General features: G+C 38.3%; 2 protein-coding genes across 12 annotated transcripts in view; one reads left to right on the forward strand and one right to left on the reverse strand.

Moving 5' to 3' along the window:
- LOC105390882 (trithorax group protein osa) overlaps nucleotides 1–6,671 on the reverse strand; it is a 51,373-nt gene extending 44,702 nt beyond the window's left edge. For 4 of the 11 annotated variants that reach the window (XM_048631073.1, XM_048631072.1, XM_048631064.1 and 1 more), the window contains exon 1: nucleotides 4,603–6,564. In XM_048631073.1, coding sequence (XP_048487030.1) covers nucleotides 4,603–4,640 — 38 coding nt within the window. In that variant the 5' untranslated portion in view covers nucleotides 4,641–6,564. Of the gene's footprint in view, nucleotides 1–3,590; nucleotides 4,038–4,602; nucleotides 6,567–6,601 lie in introns of those variants that run through there. The other 7 variants (XM_048631070.1, XM_048631074.1, XM_048631067.1 and 4 more) reach the window with 7 other exon arrangements.
- A 4,860-nt stretch (nucleotides 6,672–11,531) lies between these two features.
- Nucleotides 11,532–20,453, forward strand: LOC105387422 (histone-lysine N-methyltransferase PRDM9). Its single transcript, XM_048630939.1, has 10 exons — nucleotides 11,532–11,740; nucleotides 11,820–11,923; nucleotides 12,039–12,731; nucleotides 13,049–13,142; nucleotides 14,661–14,781; nucleotides 15,695–15,785; nucleotides 16,755–16,991; nucleotides 18,497–18,631; nucleotides 19,420–19,550; nucleotides 20,007–20,453. Exons 1-9 carry the CDS (start codon nucleotides 11,633–11,635, stop codon nucleotides 19,517–19,519), a joined length of 1,683 nt encoding a protein of 560 aa, XP_048486896.1. The 5' UTR covers nucleotides 11,532–11,632; the 3' UTR covers nucleotides 19,520–19,550; nucleotides 20,007–20,453.
- The last annotated feature ends 596 nt before the right edge of the window (nucleotides 20,454–21,049 follow it).

A 21,049-nucleotide genomic window follows, 5' to 3' on the forward strand; every position in this document is an offset into this window, starting at 1 on the left:
CATAACATTATGTAAGTATGTATCTGTCAAGTCTTCACTCTATCCAATATTGAAAATAGCACACGAAATATTGTTTTTATATCGATAGATTTAGCTCATGGTAGGTATATCCTCTGATTAGTTTTGTAATAGTTTTGAGCTTCAGCCTAACAAAACATACCTACATCAAGATTGTTTACATCTTTTATGTAAGTATTTAAATAAGAAGATGGCTAAACTATAATTAAGGAAGACTAATAACAGTTATTAGAATATAACAACATAGTTTTTAGGTGATATCTGATCACAAGGATCAACATATCAACAACACTAAAATTAAATACACATGTGACAAAGTGTTTATTCATATTCTTGGAAATCTAATTTAAGATTTATTGGATGCTTGGGTTTGGCCTATGACTATTCTTGACATCTGTTAGGTATTTCGATAAGTACTGTCATAAACATGTTTAGTGCCTATTTCTCCATAGTCGGTTAGAGCATAACCACGTATTAGTGGTTGACTTTTGACACATCTGTCAAGAATTTTATATGGTGATGATGTATAATTGATGAACCAATCTTTGGTTGGTTAGATAACCGACTATGGAGAAATTGGGGCTTAACTATTTAAAAGAAGATCAGATGTAATGATTAGAACAGAAAAGTGCTGAAGTTCAATCAGTTTTACCTCAACTTTTATTAATGTATAGCACTTTCCCAAAATACTGGAGCTAAGTATTAACATATTATACGTTCAATGTGTTGGTACCCAGTTTACTGTTTCACATTATTATTACTCTACAATTTACATTGTTATAATACCTCTTTACCTACATCTCAATTTTCAACTGAATCTGAGCTTCACCACTGTAAGGTTTCCAATATCATGTTATTAAGCTCAATATAATCAAAAACTATTTACTGATTCTCCTATACACAATTTTAATGTTAGCACTATCTAAACTTAAAATGGAATATAATGGAAAAAGAGGTTTATGCAGTCAATCATAAAATATTATCCATTTACACAATGAATATAACATTTTGAATTTGATAGTGCTAAATTGAAAATGTGCCCTCAGTATTGCTACCAATAAAAGCAAATAAATATCTTTAAAAAAATAGTGTAAACAAAGTTTATTTAGTTTTACATGAGTTATACATGGTTATACATAGCTTTAGAAAGCGTTAAGCTATTATTCTAGATGGCGTTAGCATCGCCAAATGTATCCATGTACCACATAAATATAACACATCCACTGCAGCTTCTGGAAAACTGTGAGGCTAAAATAGAGACTTTTGTTTAATTTAAGCAAGGCATTTTCACGAAATTATAAAAAGTGCCATTTTTATTTAATCAGCAAAAACTATTGTTTCCTTAGTCATATATTATGTATGTATGTATTATAAATTATAAGATGATATTAAAAAATCTTTTGCAACAAGTCCTCAATCTCTCCCATTCTTTATTTCATTCATTATTGCTCTTTCACACAAAAACTGCCGAACGGATTTTGATGAATTAAGGTATCCAGGAAGCTGACACTCTGGATTAACACAGGCTAGAATAACAACGGAAAAACTTTTTGAGGCAAATAGAAGCTTGCAGGCAAGAGTTAACAATAATGTATGATGCAATAATAATAATGTTTACAAACATTAATATTTCAGGATCAAACTATTTGGCCTAGGGGGTATATTTATCTCTTTGGTTGTCTGTACATGTGAATTAGGCTGTAACAGTACTAAGGTTGGAAATATGACAAGTTCTTTAGGCTCGCCCTGAGGTCACAGCCGTGACCTTTAAGTCATACTTCTCATGCTCAGGGCATTGAGCCGACTCTAGCTGCCAGATAGATAATCACAGGACTGAAAATAGTTCTAAGATAACTGAAGACTCTTGTGTTGACGAATATATACAGACAGAGTTATTGTGAAAGTATGGATTCATGGAAAGGTGACTCAGGGGTTCAGAGATAGAATCTTGTTTGTCACATGGCTTTTTAGTAAGGTGAGTATACTCTTTTTTTTAAGTACCTAATTTCCCCTCTGTTACTGTATTTTGTTGGCTCCATATTTCCAGATACAGATGTATTGATGCAGTCTTCTGTCAAAGGTCTGGGATGACTTTATTATTATTACAGTCGATTTTTAAGATGGTTTCCTTTGTGTTTTTTTCTTCTTCTGAATTTGTTGGACAAATCCAAGAGGTTTTATCACTGTGGTGATAGGATTATGTACTTACTGTGTTTTAGATTTCTTGTATTATGAAAACAGGTCAGACCCCTATTAGAAATGTAATACTGACAGAGATATTGTTGTAGAGACAATTTTATTGAAGATGTGTGACTTTATATTGCTTTAGTTTGTTTTCTATTATGGAAACATAGGCTTTATAGATAGATATGAAACTGGTTAACTCTAAAATTATGTTATTTACTTATGATCACTAATTAATCAAAACTGAATGTAAAGAATTACTTAAATGCCTTCACAATGTGGGTTGCACAATAGTAGAGGCTTGACACTAAAATGTCACATAACATTGAGCAAAGCAATTGATCTTATCCTCCATTTCTTCATAGGAAACCAACATAATCATTTAGATAGGCAGATATCACTACTAACTTAGTATTAAAGTAATTAAAATATGGGTTTTCAAGTAAAGCTTTAAGATGGGATGGATGCTTAATTAAACATTTGTGAAGGTTCCATTTTGAGTGTGCCACACTGAAAATCTACATCCCCTACATTTGAGAATGTAAAAAAGGCTTTGTATCTAGGTATTTATTTTTTGTATCTATGTTACATTATTTGTATAATGTTTGGTAAGATGAAGAATACCACACAATAATCATGACAAATTCTATGAGGGAGCATCAATGTCTTCTGCTTTTGATGATGATTATAAAGTAAAACATGTATGGTGAAGAAAATGGTGCCAAGGGTACTTGGTAGGCTTCCTTGATCCCACCACATTGTCAGTATCATCAAATCACAGTGCCTGGTATCAAAACCCAAGCCGAACACATACCAGTGAGATACAAGAGATGGGCTATTATAAAAATGCTTCTATTTTTAACTATTTAAGATCTTGTGTTATTCTAATTATTCATCAAGATCACACTATACTTGTTACATCAACCTGCATCCAGTTTTGAGATCATTGCACAGGATAAGTGGTTATAATGTCACCAGAAGTCAGAATGCATGACCCGAACACTTGGGTCTTTGTTTAAAAGCCTAATTTTAATACTAATTCACACTAAACCAGTTTCTTTATCTGAACTTCATGGATTACTGATTTCACCACAATATGCCGGCAACAATAGCACAATTAATGGATCACTTGGATTTGAATCACAGTAATGTGTTTACTTATACCCTTGCCATTATGTTCTAATGTTTTGACAGAAAATCATCAGGCAGAGACACTGCAATAGTGTTGAAATAACATTTTCATGCTCAATCTGACATGTTTTGGAATCTATTCACACTGAATAGGCTTAGATTGTATCTGTAGACTAGAGTGGTTAGTTTCAACACTGCATTGTTGCACGGCAAGCAAAGGAATCATTGTCAAGTGTAGCGCAAACATTATACTTCACCTCAGCATGTTGTGTCTCCGTCACATCAACACCAGCAATCCATGAGACATACAAACACACACACTCACTACTAATCACTGTAATCACCGCCACAACCAACTGAAACTTCAATGAATATTCAACATGTAATCACTACTTTTTGTCCACTCACAACACAAGTCACAGAGAAAGCACCCTGCATCTCAACATTACACTTGGTTCTGCACAAAAACATTGTAAATCCACCACAAAGAACATTTCTCATCCTTGCTAGATGTGAACAGTCACTCTGTAGAGAAAACTGTGGAACTAATTCACAACCTAACCTCAAAGTTGACAGTATCACTGAACAATTCACAATAAGACATGTTTGTAAACTGATTAAGGGCTGAGTGACATCAGAGACACTGGACGACACTGTGGGCCCGGGATGCGAGCTCGCGCGGGTCAGGGGGAGGCACTATGGATCTGTGGGCAGAGTGCTTTGTTTGAGTAGGTAGAGCCTTCACTGCACACAACTATACGTCGACGTATATAGCTATACGTGTGTCGTGTAGTGTGCAGTGCAGTATATGCACTAGCCATAACTCAGTCGGGCGGATCGTGAGCGCCGCACTCAAGGACGAGGGCCGAGCTCCCCGCGCCCTTTGTCCGCGGGGCGAGCGCGAGCGACGGACGCTCCAACAAAAACTGTAAACACAGCGTGATTTACGATGTTTACCCTCTTGGGTCGGGGCGCGGGCGCTGGCGCGGCGTCACGCTCCGCCGAGCTGATAGCATCGGGCGCGGCGCCCTGCCTGACGACGTCGCCGTGTCCTCGGATGCGACCGTTTCGTAATGGCGTAACGCGACGGAGGCCGTGACACCACACGGCCGAGAGAATGTCGACGGAGCACGGGGCAAGAGAATCGAGCGCGGACGGGACGTTTCGCAACCTCGGACTGGCTCAACGCGGCCGCGGACCAAAATAATCCGCGACGTAGGCAGCGCTGGTGGAGCACGGCACAGGGCGGCGGGGCGGGCGGATACTCACGGCAGGGCCTGGCGCAGCGGCTCGCCGGCAGCGTCCATCGCGGCCCCAGGCTGGCCTGGCGGCCCACACGAGAGACGCGCTCTCACTTCGATCTCACTCGGGGCGCGACGAAAGGCACCGTCGCGACATCACGACCACGCACCGCGTCCACACCGTCACTTCTATACGCGTATAAACACTCCACGAACGGTGTTTTGTTACATCGGTTGACTTTTCTTTGAAAAATCAATATACATTTTCCCAGAGTTTAGAGATACCCGAGTCGATGTCCAGCGCAGGTTAGGTGCGTGAAGTTTGCAAGCTTTTTTAGCGCACCGGTGTTACCAACATTTTTTTGCCCATTTTTTGTTTTGGGTGCTGTGATTTTTTTTCTTGTGATTTGTGATGCACTTCACACTGGTTCGTACTACTTTGGGTCTTCCTGAATACTCGCATGCGCGATAGTAGCGACAGTGGCGCCAACATTTAATTTAAGACTGCAATGCTTTTCAAATAAATGACTAGACTTTTCCTTCTCATTGCATTGCAATGTATTGTGTTTTCTTTTCCTTACCTAAAGGTGTATTATTTTATTATTTAAATGATTTATCATTATCATCAATAACTCTATTCTTCATCCTTACCTGCATTAACTACTGAGATATCAAATATACAAATATTATAAAGCATATAAAAAGCATGTTAAATAAAAAATAACAAATGAAATTAAATATTTTTATTTCATAAAAAAATACAGGCATACAACATTATAATAAGTCATACAAGTTGTTAATAAAAACGCTGACGATGGCTCCAATGTTCCAATTTTCGACGAATGTGCGAATCCGGATTAAGTTGGAGGAGTTGAATCTCACTTTAATGTAAAAAAGTGAAGAGATCACACCTCCACTTAACCCTTCATGCGTCTAGATGAAGTAGCGTCACGTGAGCGATGATGGCGTGTGTTGATTGGCGGTGGTTGTCGTCTGGCGATGGTGGCGTGGCGCGTCCGTGGGTTGGCTCCACGCGTGAGCTGGAAAGTTAGATCTGGCAGAAGTATGCTGCGAACTGTCTAGATCCCCTGTCCAACTCAGACGTGGAGCCTTGCGTGTCGTCGCCTCCACAGCTCTCTGTAAAAGACAGTAATATTATACGATATGAATTATAACTGGCGCGTGTTTGTTCAGTGTGACAATCGAAGTGCGCCCGATACGGCACCGCGGGGCGCGCTATCACCGCTCAAAAAGGTGCGGCTAACGCTCTCTGATAAGAGCACCGCTTTTTCCCTATCACGTCAGCTATTCGACATGGCTGTTTTATGAATGTATTTTGTAGTATTAAAATTAGTAACAGGAGGATAATTAGATGAAGTCAAGCCTGCGCCTCACATGGAATTGAACACATGTGTGTGAAACAAAGCTACCATATGTCATTATGTAATAATGTTGAACGATTTTATTCAGCTGTAAAAATTACGTTATTATTACCACACAAAAGTAAAGCAGACTATTCTCTTGTCCATGTACGAATATGCACAAATTGAATGAAATATCTACTTTTTGATAAATTAAAATTGTAATAATCACTCTACAAAATAGCTTAATTAACTAGGAAGCTTTGTTACTACGTATTTAACCTGCATCATCAAAAAAGTCTGATAAGATACCACCAATACCACATCACTGTACAATTTTACCAGCTACTCCTGAACAGGATCCACAATCACCAGAAGGCCACAGTCTATTCTAATCACGACTCACACTCCGATAGAGACCCGATCGATCGATGGTCCCATATTTATAGTTTCGATTATATCTCTAATATCATATCAGGGAATCGACACGAGGAGTGAATGTCCACGGCAACTCTGATAAGATTTTGTGGATCAGGGAATCGATTGGTCCCCGTCGATATCGCAAACACTTCACGCGACCAATCACCGGTCTATCGATGATAAGTAGGCACCGATAGTAGGTTGATAAGTTTGATAACGAGTGACTAAAGCCCTGGTGTGACATACCGGAGACTAGCAGGACCTGTGTCCCGGACTCGCGTCTGTAGCCCACTATCTGCCACGCCGGCCCCGTCACAATCTCACAATGACTGCTCGCTGTTGACACTAGAGATACACCTTTATTACGTTATAATCTCACAATCATACATTACACACTTTTTAAAGTTATCCTGACAGTTACAATGAAATAAGAGTTCTTTTCCTACTTCTACGTACCTACTACGTATTACTAAAATTGAGTTGTTATTGCAATAAAATTCTATTATTATTATTTTGGAACCCAACGCTCTCTTTCAAACGTTAAATTTTTCGTTTAATTTATCAAAATATAAGAATCTTTTTTACTCCAAAAAACGATAAGGCTTCGTGAAATAGTAGGATATTTTGATACGTGGAAATATTTCGACATTATAGATAAGGTACTAGCAGGCAAGAACATATCAAACGGTGTCATTAGATAAGACACAAGGTGCGAGCAGTTTCTGGGACGCTTTGATACCAGTACAGGTGTACTATCATAAGCATGTATAGGTATACTTACTTTTATACATTAAAATTATTACATAAAATAGGTATGTTTTTGCAATATCTTGATATTGCAAACATAGGTAACATCAAACTCATGCTTCCCCTTGGGGAGTTAAGTCTATTTAAATGACAATGACTTAGGAATCTTGGGATCGCTTCAATATTGTTCCTTTTACTAGAGGACTAGTTTCTCATTTGGCTAGAAGTTTTGGATTGTGATCAAACACGTGAACTACTTTTGCTGGCTGGGTTTTAAATTGGCTCCATAATCCGTCATTACCTACACTGGACTACCGTCCCCTGGTATACATGCCTATAAAGGTACTTAAGTATATTTATATCATGAAACAATTATAGCTTATAGGTATCGTATCATCGGTGAGTATTCGATGTAGGTATTAAGCAATAGATTATCCGAGATTGCCCCCGATTTTAACCATACAAAAAGAAAGACTTATAACTATTTAATTATTATCACTTAGCCGATTTAAACCCTTACGATATAACATGTACATATTACGTATAATAATAGTTAACGATTAAAACAAGAGGCCTATGCTACGCTGATTATTGAAATTGAATACCACCACGATCTAAAAATACCTATTATATATAGATAAGTAAGTAAAGCATATAAAAATATCAACCTAGATAAATTTAATATTCCTAATGGTCTTCAATTCTATAGGTATCTATCTACTATAAAAACTCTATCCTTAATATCAACTTTGTCTTAAAAAGGGCATTCGGAGAGAATCTTAGAATAAATAACAGTATTAAACCACATTAATAAAGGACATTAGAAAGGGTTTTGTGATATAGACTACATTTACCTAAGTACCTATTGATAATAAAAAAATAAGGTTCGCAGATCCATGTCATATTTGGGTACCTTTTACCTGCTTACAAGATACATTCTATATTATAAACAAAACATTGTCTAAGTATTGGAGCAGCTTCAGCTGATCTTTTCAGTGTAATAATGATCCGTTTAGTTGGCAAGAGTGAAAGCAAACCCTTGCGGGTGGAGAACTTTAGCAATAGCTGGTAAAGTTAGTGAGCCGCGGGTGTGTCGCGGGGGCACGCGGGGGCTGCGCGGGGCGAGGGGTGCCTCCCGTCTCCACCCACTGCCTCCTCCACCACCCCCGCGCACCCCGCATCCCCCGCAGCACCCGCGATGGGTCGCCGTGCGGCCGTGAACTGAGAACTTCGGAAACTTCTGCCGTATTGTGTTTACATTGAACTTTGTTATGTGGGTTAAAGTTAAGTCAGAGTTCAGTGGCGTGAAGTGAGCATGTGTGGCTTCATCTTGTTCGATTTGCGAACTTTAACCTCCGGTACCAACTTTGTCATATCGATTTCCTGTTCCAATTAATTCTTTCAAGGTCATGTACATGGGTGTGCAAGTGGTTCAATATCCCTAGAAGAGAAGTTTCGATGTATGAAGTAACTTATTAAGCAATGCGTAGCCGCGCCGCTGCCGTCGTCGTCGCGTCATATTGCGCAAACGCACACGCAATAGTCAAGTTAGAGATGAGAGATGAGTCCTAATTACTGTAGTTAACTACTGACTTTCAAGTTTCAATTATATAATTACAACAAAAAAACTGATTTAATAAGATGTGGTAAAACTGATGTCCTCCTAATTTATTAGGTCGATATGAAGCTCGTGTTAAAGATAGGTTACTTGTACCTACTGGGTTTACCAAGCTATGCGGGCCATATCAATAATGATAGCAGCCACACCTGAGCCTACTTTTTACTTATCTTTAGGACAGGTTCCTGATAAGTTTTCACACAAAGTGTAAGTGAAATATTATAAAATGATACCTACCTTTTTACTTTTTTAAATAAATTCACTTATATTTCATACAATAAAACTTGTCAATCGTTAACACAGATGCTCCGATCAAGTGCGATCCCATATCATTAATTAATTAATTGGGGTGCACGAAAGTAAATTCCTTCCCCAGTGACATATCAACTAACTGTAGACAGTATGGGGTATGGGCAGTCAATGATTGACACTATTCCAATGTCGAAAGAACACTATTCTTAGTGGCTATCCTTCCACCACGGTGACAAAATGGTCTAGGAATACCAACCCATCAGAAAGAAGCCTCTGGAAAGTCTTAGAAGTCTCTCAATTATCGATCATCAGTATAACTGATAGCTAAGCTGTGGTACCCATGATACATAATAATATATATTAATATTTATCTCGGCCCAGAAATAAGCTACAGATATGACTGTTTTACCAGATTGTAGAGAATGATCAGTAGAATGCAAAATTTTTTTTTTTTTTTTGCGATTTTGCAAAATATGACGGTTCGGATTGTCATGTGCGATATATTATTATAAAATTTACAAACCGTATTCTTTACTTGAGACGAGCGAATAGACCAACTTTGCAGTTCAACACTCTATTCCGACAATATAAGATGGGTACCTAACTAAGTTATAGCACTGAATACTGTCCACTTCCTTGGGAAAGACTTAGGGCAGCAAAGAACAAATACCTATATTAAATTAAACAATAACTACTATTTGCTGATGATGTTTATAGTAAGGTATAAAATCGCTATGCCTTCTATAATAATATGATTAAGAACAGTGCTTTTCCAAATAGGTACATACAATACAAGCAACATTTGTGAGCTTTCTCACACTCAAATTTTCATTAGCTATATAGGTATGGTGGTGTTAGATGGATATCGATAAGTAGGTACCATCAATATAATTTGAGGCAATTTGATTGAAAATTACTCTTTATTTATTACTTTAGGTTGGTATAATATAAGTTCTTCAATATTTAATTTTATTCTATTATAGGATAACATTAAATTGAATAAGTAAAACGATCTCTTTCATACAAAGGGAGATTGATAGGTATAACATACATTATTTATATTTTTAGTGCATTTTTTAAAGTACTTATAAGTTGAAAATATGCTGGAGCATAAGTCACTGCAGCGAATTTTATTGACGATATCTGTGATGAATAATAAATGAGAAATTAGGTAATCTATCAATGAAATATAAGTAACTATCTACCAAAAATCGGTTTAGATAGATGAGTCCTCAAGTAGGAACAGACTATCGTGGTATAAGACAAGTACTTATTCTTGAGCAGATGCATTTTTCAACTTCAGTTGAAGGGATGCTAAATATGTAACGCTAGGTAGTAGGTACCTATTTAAGACTTACCCTACGGCTACGGTAAAAGGGGCCTTTTTATAATCGGTTGAGTTACGCATCAGTTCTTGCAGTACCTACATACCTTGGCCTTATCTCGTATACACTTTATTTGTTGAAGGCGCACGATAAAGATAAAGATAAGTGGTAGTCAACGTCTTTATCGCAAGCTATCGCGCGAAAACAGTTCGCTTTAGGAAGTAACACTATGTTGGACTCTGACATGCTCTATATTAAACAATAATAATTACCTGCCCGCTGACTGGATTCACACCAACGTTATTAATAGGGAACAAATTAGTACTTTAAAGCCCATGCATTCGATATTGTATAGTAGCTAACTATAATGGATAATATAGTTTTAGACCTGATAAAATTATGTGACCTATTTTGAAGTGCCCAAAACGATTCCAAGTTGAAAAGTCGCAATCGTAGTAGTCGTAATAGTATTTATATTTATAAAATTTCAGCCATACCTATTCTCATAAATGACGGGCAAGAAATGCAACAAGTATTTTACGAACACCGATTGTGAAAAGTTTGCAATGTGTTCAATAATTCAGGTTTAGCGAAAGTAAAGTTAACTTTACATCGTATTCATTAATCAAAAGTTTGGCGCAGTGCCGCCACCACCCCTCTCCATCTCCAGTATCCTCCAGTCCACTTTCTATGTCAACTATTTATAGAGAATTTTATATATATTTTAGGTCTTCCTGAATAATGTTTAAAAGAGTTCAAAAGCTGGCAACATTAAAAATGAAAGTCAATATTTTAGCGCAGTCCAAATAACGCAATAAACAACGCAATCTCAAACATGCTTTTTCATAAAGATTTAAATTTATATGCCTTGTATTTATACAGCTACAGCTTGCATATAAGTAGTAAAGTTTGAGTTTTTTGAATAATCACGGTCATAATAATATGATGTACCTTATGATCTTTTTCTAAAATATTAAAACTGCTCTTCCTAACGTAGTACTTCTATACAAAGAAATGTACAATTTATACTTTTAAAAATAAAGAGACAAAACCTATCATCCTCCTCTTTTTAAGCTATATATTTAATGTTTCAATTTAATATTAAATGTATAAAGAATGAATTTTTTCTTACAATTTGGACTGCATTTATTACTATTTTTGAACTACACAGACTTAGAATAATAACAGCCTCACTGCAGACAGATTATACTAAACTTCTATCAACTGACGTAACTAATCTGTGTGTAAAATGGCTGCGGTCTGTCATTGCGCCAGGCAGGACGAATAACGCCGTTCGTAGATTTATTAAAATATAAATTTATGATCTAGTAAACAATGGACGAAATATGCCGACTGTGTTGCTCGTCTGGTTTTGTGAAGAATTACATATTTGATGAGGAGACAGCATTGCACTTGAAGATGTCTCTTTATATGCCGATCAAGGTGAGAGCAGTATTATTTTTGTTACAATACACACAAGTTTTCTATGCTGATCCGCTAATACTTACGTTAATATATGCAGGTATTGAAGGATGATCGTCTGCCGCAGAAGATCTGTGACAAATGCAGCTGTAAAGTGAATGATCTTTATCAGTTTTGCAACGAAGCTATAGAAGTTCAGAACAGGTAAGTTTTGTTCCTACCAGCTAACTATTGAATAAATTTAGTTGTTTACTTATTTCTATCCTGAATGAAAGGTTAATCTATACTTAATCTTATTTGAAAACATGAAAAATTTCAGATTGCAAGCTGCTACAATATTGCCAGGTTTAGTGGAGGACAGCAACGGAGTGCCCCCTGTAAAGCACTGCCTGTCGCCACCTCCGGACACATCCCTCCTGTTCCCTCTCAGCACCATCACTCACTGTGACCAGGGCACGCAGACCGAACTGTGTCCGGAACCACTGAAGGATCCGTATCTTTCACAATTAGACTCAACACAAAACAAATCTGACTTTAAGGACTTGGCAGTAAAAATCAAAGAGGAGCCAGAGGAAGAAGACTACGTACTAGAAGTCAAACCGGAAAGCAGCCCCAACCACTTCTCTCCGCACAGACCGTCTGATGACAGTGATGATAACATGTCACTGGAAACACTAAAAATGCAGAAAAGGAAACGGAAGCATAAAAAAGGCAAGACCTCCTTGACAAACGGTGATGTAAATACAAAAACAAAGAAAAGAAAAAATAAGGCATCAAACGAATGGGAGATGCTCGTGAAGGCTCTGCCTGTCGGTACAACTATAGGTGTGGTGAATAAGTCTGAAGAAGTAAAACTGCCGGAGGTGAAGAAAGAAGAAGATTCTGACGGTCTTGAAGATTTAGACATGTTCCCAGATCTTTCTAAGAAAGTGAAGCAGGAGCCAAAGACTTTCAACTGCTGTATGTGCTTCATGAAGTGTTTTAATAAACAACAGATGCTTGAGCACTATAGGTTTGTTGTTATCATTGTAACATTTTTAAACTAAATAATAGAAATTCCACCTTATTATTGCATATTTTTTTGACAATAAGAGAATCTTTTTTAGATATGCAGGGTTTTTGGAAAAACAACCAGGGCTTGTGTTGACATGGTGCCTAATTGATGGTTTTTAATCACATGACCTCTGTCCTGAAAATGAGGAAGAGCATATTAGCTGTCTACTTTCAATACTGTCTAAAATGTGGTGCCTAACATGGAAAAGTTCTTCTGATAAACATAGTACACTGAAAATGAAATTTTTTCACAGCAAAGATTTGTAAACATTCCAGGTGTCATGCAGATGACACGGATCTAGAGCTGGGGCCTCCGCCGCCGCCACCCATACCCGAGGACGGACCTCCCAAGTGCACTAGGTGTAACAAGGTAATTCAATAATTATGATTCAAAACAGTAGTGTCGACTATTCGGTTTTTTTTCACTAATTTCCAAAAGTCCAAAAACAAGAGTTGTATAGAATGTGTCCTTTACTTTGGCTTTCTATACCCTGGCTTAATGTCTTAACACCTCTCCTGACTGTGTTCTGTCAACGTAACTGCAAGCTTCTCTCGTGTGCCGCTGTTGGCTATTTTTTTTTTTGTCCTCTTTCTCATCTGCCATCGACATTCTGTCTTCATCAGATTGTATGTTCATTATCCCTCGTTTTTTTGGGTGATGGTCCAGTGAACATCATCTCCTTGGTTTCTGGTTTATGAACCGATTTTGAAAATTCTTTTTTTGTTGTATTGGGTTGAGCTTCCAGGTGGTCCCATTTTTTTTTCAGAATTTTATCTCACCCCCAAGGGTGGGTAAAGGGGTAAAAACAGGGTATGAATTTCCATTTTGGGCACATATTAACCGATTCTAATGAAATTAAGAACGTAAATATAGTTCTTATAACAAAAAAATATGATGGTGACCTTGAGCTGATCTGATGATGGAAACGGAAGGCAGTCAGGGGAACTCCTCAACGGTATATAGCAACTATACTTCGTGTTTAGGCTTGAATGATTCGTATTGATTAGTAGGACTTTTTGGTATCATTTGCACCTTACTTTTGATTGAAAATTATTTGCAAATAAACTAAAAACTATAAAATAAAATAATAATTAAAAAAGTTAAAAAACCGACTTCAAAAAACCACTAAAATGTAAGAAATAATTTAAGGTTTACACAAATTCTACTCGTATGTGACAGTACAAATATACCTAAGCAGGAACTGTTCTTTTTTGAAGTTGGTGCCATATTTCTTTAGATTACTTTGTCACCGCACCAACATCAAAAAAGAACAGTTCCTGCTTAGGTATATTTGTACTGTCACATACGAGTAGAATTTGTGTAAACCTTAAATTATTATTCATTAGTATTGAGTAGATATTGTTGCCATCATCATGGTTTTGATGTATTTGGATGTTTGGCTGCGGTCTGGTTGAATCAACAGCTGGTGATGATGATGATGATAGTGGATTTGTTTCTTAAACAGGTTTGTTTATCGTAGCATCTCTGTAGGACATAGCAGTTGTGTTCTTGTTTTGTTCCATGGAGACAGGTACGCTGCTTCTAGATACAGTTTCCTTTACTTTGTCCGCTGTATGCTTCAAAGTGTTACGTTTGGTTTTCCTATTCATCATTTCAACATACACATTGCATCCCTTATAATTGGCCGGGTGTTCGCCTTCACATAAGGTGCACTTGGCAGGGGTGTTGTTACTCTTTGTGCATTCTGTAGTTTTATGATCCTCGGCACATTTTACACATTTGTATGGCCTCTTACAATTATTTTTTGTATGACCATACTTTTGGCACCTTGTACACTGAGGAATACACTATTTTTAAGTCCCATTTTTGTAACTGTGTTTTTTAAGTATACAATAAAGTGTTTATAAATAAATAAATATTTCCCAGGTGGTGGAGCCAGAGCTGTGGGCGGCGCACTGGCAGCGGCACTGGGAGCGCGACAAGCGCCCCTACCGCTGCGCGCGCTGCGAGCGGGCCTTCCGCGACGCTAATGCTATACTGAAGCATGGTGAGTGGACTACACCCTGTATAAACGCTTAAGGGCCACTTGCAGAAACATAAATTTAGTGTTAAATCTCGATTTAATCCATAAATTTTTATGGATTGACGTTCCTTAAATCGAGATTTGACACTAAATCTAGATTTAATATGTTTGTACAACGGGCCCTAAACATGCTAAGGGCCACTTGCAGAAACATATTAAATCTAGATTTAGTGTTAAATCTCGATTTAGTGTCAAATTTTATATGGACTGACGTTTCTTAAATCGACATTTGACACTAAATCTAGATTTAATTTGTTGGTGCAAGGGGCCCCAAGTGTTGTTGAGAATGTCAAGTTTATGGTGGCTGAAGTGGGGGCGCATGAATGAATTATAGAATAGCAGTTGGAGCCCATCAGACCCCTTCACGTTCACGATGAAAATTCATGCTAGGGGGTCAGTGCTGTAACAGATGGCGATAAAAATATGTACATTTAGCTCATTAGTCAAGTTACGTAAATCGACAAGCGGGCCTTCCGCGACGCCAACGCTATACTGAAGCATGGTGAGTGGACTGTTGGGTTAATGGATGATTGCCACTGCAAGGAAAAGAAATGAAGACCAAGAAAAAGTTATGTAGACCAACTGAAGAGTAAGGAAAAGGTAGTTTCATACAAATATATGATGAATGATGATAACAGACCATGGTTATTGCCACAATATGACAATACTCATAGTGATTTAGATCCTTGTTTCATAAGAAAATAATGACTTTGTTAATGATTGATCAATAAACTAAAGTTATACTATTATTACATCTGCAAGCTGACCTGGCAATGAGGCGGCTATAGTCTCATGACTGAAATCCTCCAAGCGATAGTAGTCATAAAATTATACTCTAGTAATATTATAAATATTAATCATTTTCTATAAATTGCAGGCGTCAGTCATGATGAAGAGGCGGACTCGGAGACACAGAGGAACAAGCGCTTCCTGTGCGACCAGTGTCCCGAGGGGTTCTTCTATATGAGGTCAGTGTCCACCATCATCATCATCATCAGTCCCTAAGGATGCCTGTCCACCAGAGTGGAGCTGTGTGCAAGGTAAAAATTTACTAATGAAATTGCGTAAAAACTCTGCTCATGCAAATTAATTGGTCGATTTTTGCATCGCACACCGCTCCGCTAGCCTTCTCTGCTCTGGTGGGGACAGGCAGCCTAATTGTCCACTGCTGGACATATATTATATGATCACCACAACACTCTGTCCTCAGTCTTCCTCATCCATCCACTACCCGCCAGCTGTCGAAGGTCGTTGGTCCAGCAGTCGGGTAGCAATCGGCATGTAAAAGATACTTTAGGGTGTCTGGCTTTGTATTTTTTACGTTTCTATAGACATTACATAAATTGAAACCGTTGTTAAAACCCTGAACATGGCACATAATCGAAAGATTTTTCATAATTGTTTGTAAATCTCTATAAAATTACGCAAACTATGATAACTCTGGTGATAATGTAGCAATTGTAGCATTTTTTCTTCGTACAGGGACGGCACCCCTATTGTTTGTGGTCTCAACTTGTTAACCTAATTCCCAGATTCCTTTACTTACTTACTCAGCAACCCGGAGTAGATCTTGGCCTGAGACACAAGGAGTCGTCACTGGTATTTTCCTAGTCACATGCCTGTTTAATTCCATCATCATCATCATCACCATCAGAATCCCTAATCAGGGACAAAGGGCTCGGAGTGTAGATTTCCGGTCTGACCGGTCCTGTGCCACGCCTTGGACTTCCTGCCAGCTCATGCCGAGGGCGGCTGCCTCCTGCACGATATTGCGACGCCACGTGGTTTATTGGTGGACTGTTTCATCATCATCATCATTAGCCTATAGCAGTCCATTGCTGGACGTAGGCCTCTCCCAAAGCACGCCACTGGATGCGATCTTTAGCTTTCCGCATCCAATCATAACTGCGGACTATTTAATTTAATGTAATTTCCAGATACCTCCTCTCGCACCGAGCTCGCGCCCACCCGGCCGCCTCGGCCGAACCCTTAGCCCTGCGCTGCGCCGAGTGTGACCGCACCTTCGCGCACCTCAACTCTCTCCGCCGCCACCAGAGGGCGCATTCGGGAGAAAAGAACCATCTGTGCAATGTTTGTGGAAAGGCACTGTCTTCTAGGGAGCATCTGAAGTTCCATATAAGGATACATACGGGATATAAACCGAACGTTTGCAAGTAAGTCGAGTTTAGACAAAGAAAAAACCATAAAAAAAATACTTTTGAGTGTGAGGACGACCTACTATAGAGCCTTGATCGTACTAGGTTAGTAATTTAGTCAAATGGAGAGTAATTTAGTTACTACATCATTGGCCAAACTCACGTTTAGTTACTAAATTAGCTGTTTAGATATCAAATTAGCCGTTTAGTTACTTAATTTGCTGATAGCAAGATATAGTAACTAAACTACCCTCCACTAGCCTACATGCCTAGTGTAGTTCCCTCCGCCGCCACCAGAGGGCGCATTCGGGGGAGAAGAACCACCTGTGCAATGTGTGTGGAAAGGCACTGTCGTCAAGGGAACACTTGAAGTTCCATATAAGGATACATACGGGCTACAAGCCCAATGTCTGCAAGTGAGTGTGATGGCCAGTCGACAAGCACAGAGAAAATCGAACGTTGACCTTTGCATCTACAACTAATCACAGTCTTTGCCGCGTGCCGTCAAAATTACTGTGCGCGTGTGACAGAGATAAATATAAAAAGGGCAATGCCCGTTTTTCGCTGTGCTAAGCGACCGTGCTTGTAAGTATGGATGTTTGTTACTGTTTGACGTGAAAACGGCTGGGGTCAATTTTGACATCTAAAGTATGACCTACTTGCTTTAGGACTACAATGCATCTACTATTCTTTTCTACCCAGACACTCCTGACAATAGATGACGACGACGTTGCGGCAATGTATTTTATATCATTAAGTCAAATTCAAATTCAAATTCAAATGGTTTAATCGACGTAAAATTTTACAATTATTTGTCGATAGTCATCTACCACCATTTCACAAAGGCCCCGTCATTGAGAAGGAAAGAAATGGCGAAAGAAACTCCTCGAGCATCTTTTCAACTTGTTTCTTATAATCTATTACAATTTTTACTTATATCTAGTACCTACAATTTTACTTAAGTACCTATATCCATTTCATTTTTTCAATAGCCTTAGCTGAGGTGGACAAGACCACGCGTTCTTGTCGTTTAAATAATCATTTATACTATAGTAAGCTTTACTACATAATGTAGCTTTAACATAATTCTTAAATTTTTGCTCAGTAAGGCTTATTGCTTCATTTGATAATTTATTATAAAAACGTATACAGTTCCCCATGAATGATGTGTTTGTTTTCGAAAGTCTGAGTGTGGGGAAAAGCAACCTATTTTTGTTTCTGGTCTCAATACCGTGAGTGGCTCCTACTTTACTAAATGAATTTAAGTTTTTACGAACATACATAATATTTTCATAGATATATTGGCATGGAACAGTTAGTATACCTATTTCCTTAAACGTATCTCTTAGTAGTCTCTTAGTAGTAGTAGTTCCCACTTTTGCCGTAAGACTTCAGTGGTGGCTCCGAGCAGACTCCACTTCGCTGAGCTACTTATAATTCCGACATGACCGACCTTTGAGTCACCCCCTTACTCTACCACTCTTCCAAAACCCTGTTTATAACAACATCCCTTTTGTCCCCAGAACCTGCGGCAAGGGCTTCGTCAAAAAGTGCAACCTGACGCTCCACGAACGAACTCACTCCGGCGAGAAGCCACACGTGTGTCAACACTGCAGCAAGGCATTCAGCCAGCGGTCCACCCTCGTCATACACGAGCGGTACGTGCTACACCCTGTATATATAGAGACTAGGCCGCACTGTGCCACACTGCAGCAAGGCATTCAGCCAGCGGTCCACCCTCGTCATACACGAGCGGTACGTGCACACCCTGTATATATAGAGACTAGGCCGCACTGTGCCACACTGCAGCAAGGCATTCAGCCAGCGGTCCACCCTCGTCATACACGAGCGGTACGTGCACACCCTGTATATATAGAGACTAGGCCGCACTGTGCCACACTGCAGCAAGGCATTCAGCCAGCGGTCCACCCTCGTCATACACGAGCGGTACGTGCACACCCTGTATATATAGAGACTAGGCCGCACTGTGCCACACTGCAGCAAGGCATTCAGCCAGCGGTCCACCCTCGTCATACACGAGCGGTACGTGCACACCCTGTATATATAGAGACTAGGCCGCACTGTGCCACACTGCAGCAAGGCATTCAGCCAGCGGTCCACCCTCGTCATACACGAGCGGTACGTGCACACCCTGTATATATAGAGACTAGGCCGCACTGTGCAAGCATTTGTGTTTGCACTGAACACGTGGGCACCGGCCAGGCTTCAAGAAGTGTTAAGATATAAAGAACTTTAGTGTCAATTAAAAAAATATGTATAAGAAAAAGAGCTAGCCGAAAGCTTAGTTACCCCTTTTGGCTCAATATTTTTTTTCTCATTACCGAAATCTGCGTACTACAGCACCCTGTATACATATTATTTATAATATTTGTACAATAAAGAGTTAAATTAATAAATAAATATTAATCAATAATCTTTCTTACAGATACCACAGCGGCGCGCGGCCCTACGTGTGTGGTCTGTGCGGGCGCGGCTTCGTGGCTAAGGGGCTGCTCTCCATGCATCTCAAGACCACCTGCATATAGCGACTAACCACGCTCGCTTTTGAGTAGACTTGTACGTATATACTGTATCATTTAGGGCTGATTTTTCAATGGTCAGATATGTAAGTGCTATCTGAAGAAAAAAAAAATTGTTGTCACTGTCTAATACTGACATTCAGTCGCGACAGTATCAGAATTATTCCCTAGATAACCCTTATCTGACCATTAAAAAATCAATCCCATTGTTACGTAAATATTGATGAACAAAACTTTATTCGGTGTCCAACACCACACACTAAAAATACAATAAAGAAGTTAGAGACATCAGTCTTAATGTCTAAGCATCGCTATAAAGCGCCCAAGGCAGTCAGCGACAGACCATAATTCTCATTGACTTTTTTGACCAATTTGCCAAAGTCTTAAAACATTGTTCAGAATAACACCCAGAGTCTCCCTCTTTCGGCTTAGTGTACCTCTTTTGCAAAACCCTGTAGCAAAATTTTACAGATAATATATTATTTTGTTTCAGGCTCAAATGCTACAGCCATTGCCAGTGAAAGTGATGTGAACTACAATTTCCAGACCTCAGACTATTCTGTTTTAAGTATGTGATAATATTATAATACCATAATATTAAATTAGTGAGTTACATTAATTAAGTGAGTTACATTAATTAAGTGAGTTCTTAAATTTGTATATCCGTTGAAAATGGGCACAAGTATGAAGTTACTATGTTCTAGCAAAGACCTTTTATCAATTTATTAATAAAATGTTAGCTACAATGTTACTTATTGTAATTATAATAATTGTAAATAACTATTAAGGAAAATAAGTACTTTTAATTTAAGTTTTTGTTTTTTGTTCAAGAGTTTTTTTAAATGCTGAAACGTACAAAATCATATTAAACTTTGTCATTTACTACCTATTATACCTACTGTGAATCTCGATTCACACAGGATCTCGATCCTACTCTGACTTTTCACTATAACCCGATTCTTTTGACAGCCGTCATATTATTATAGTTAACCTTAAATTAAAAATCCTGGCCAAAAATAAATAGTTATGTTTTACAAGTGCGTTTGTCTGATGTCTGTGTAGCCTTAGCTTTATATCATGATTAAAAAAAAGCCGTAAATTCATTAAGTCAGAGTAGAGTTCTACAATTATGTAGTTAGTAAAAAATAAAAGACCATTCTGCCCAAATATACACACAAAAATAATGTACCTAAAGTAGGTAAACTAGGCATATTACCTGAGTCATTTGAATTATAACTATAATTCAATTTCCAGTTTTAATACGTGAATTTAATTACCAACTAATTTTAGTTAGGAGAGAAAAATTAAATTCCTACCTAAATTAATAAGGTTGACATTTGGCATTTTTCAGATGGTTCTTTATAAGCCACGCTAATAAAGAAACTAATCAAACATGGTGGCCGTACGATGTCCTGTTTTTGTGTACAAATAGTATAGAATATTTAGCTTACTATAATGCGTGCAGATAAAGTAAAATTATTATGAAAATGACGGCTATTTATTACATACGTGGGAATAAGGGTTACTTGCACCAAA

This window comes from Plutella xylostella, chromosome 27 (assembly GCF_932276165.1).
Source record: "Plutella xylostella chromosome 27, ilPluXylo3.1, whole genome shotgun sequence".
Classification (NCBI taxonomy): domain Eukaryota; kingdom Metazoa; phylum Arthropoda; class Insecta; order Lepidoptera; family Plutellidae; genus Plutella; species Plutella xylostella.

Coding starts and splice junctions, on each gene's coding strand:
- LOC105387422 (XM_048630939.1), top strand. CDS start 11,633: ATGGACGAAATATGCCGACTGTGTTGCTCGTCTGGTTTTGTGAAGAAT. Junction 15,786..16,754: donor GAGGGGTTCTTCTATATGAG/GTCAGTGTCCAC, acceptor TGTAATTTCCAG/ATACCTCCTCTCGCACCGAG. Junction 16,992..18,496: donor TATAAACCGAACGTTTGCAA/GTAAGTCGAGTT, acceptor TTTTGTCCCCAG/AACCTGCGGCAAGGGCTTCG.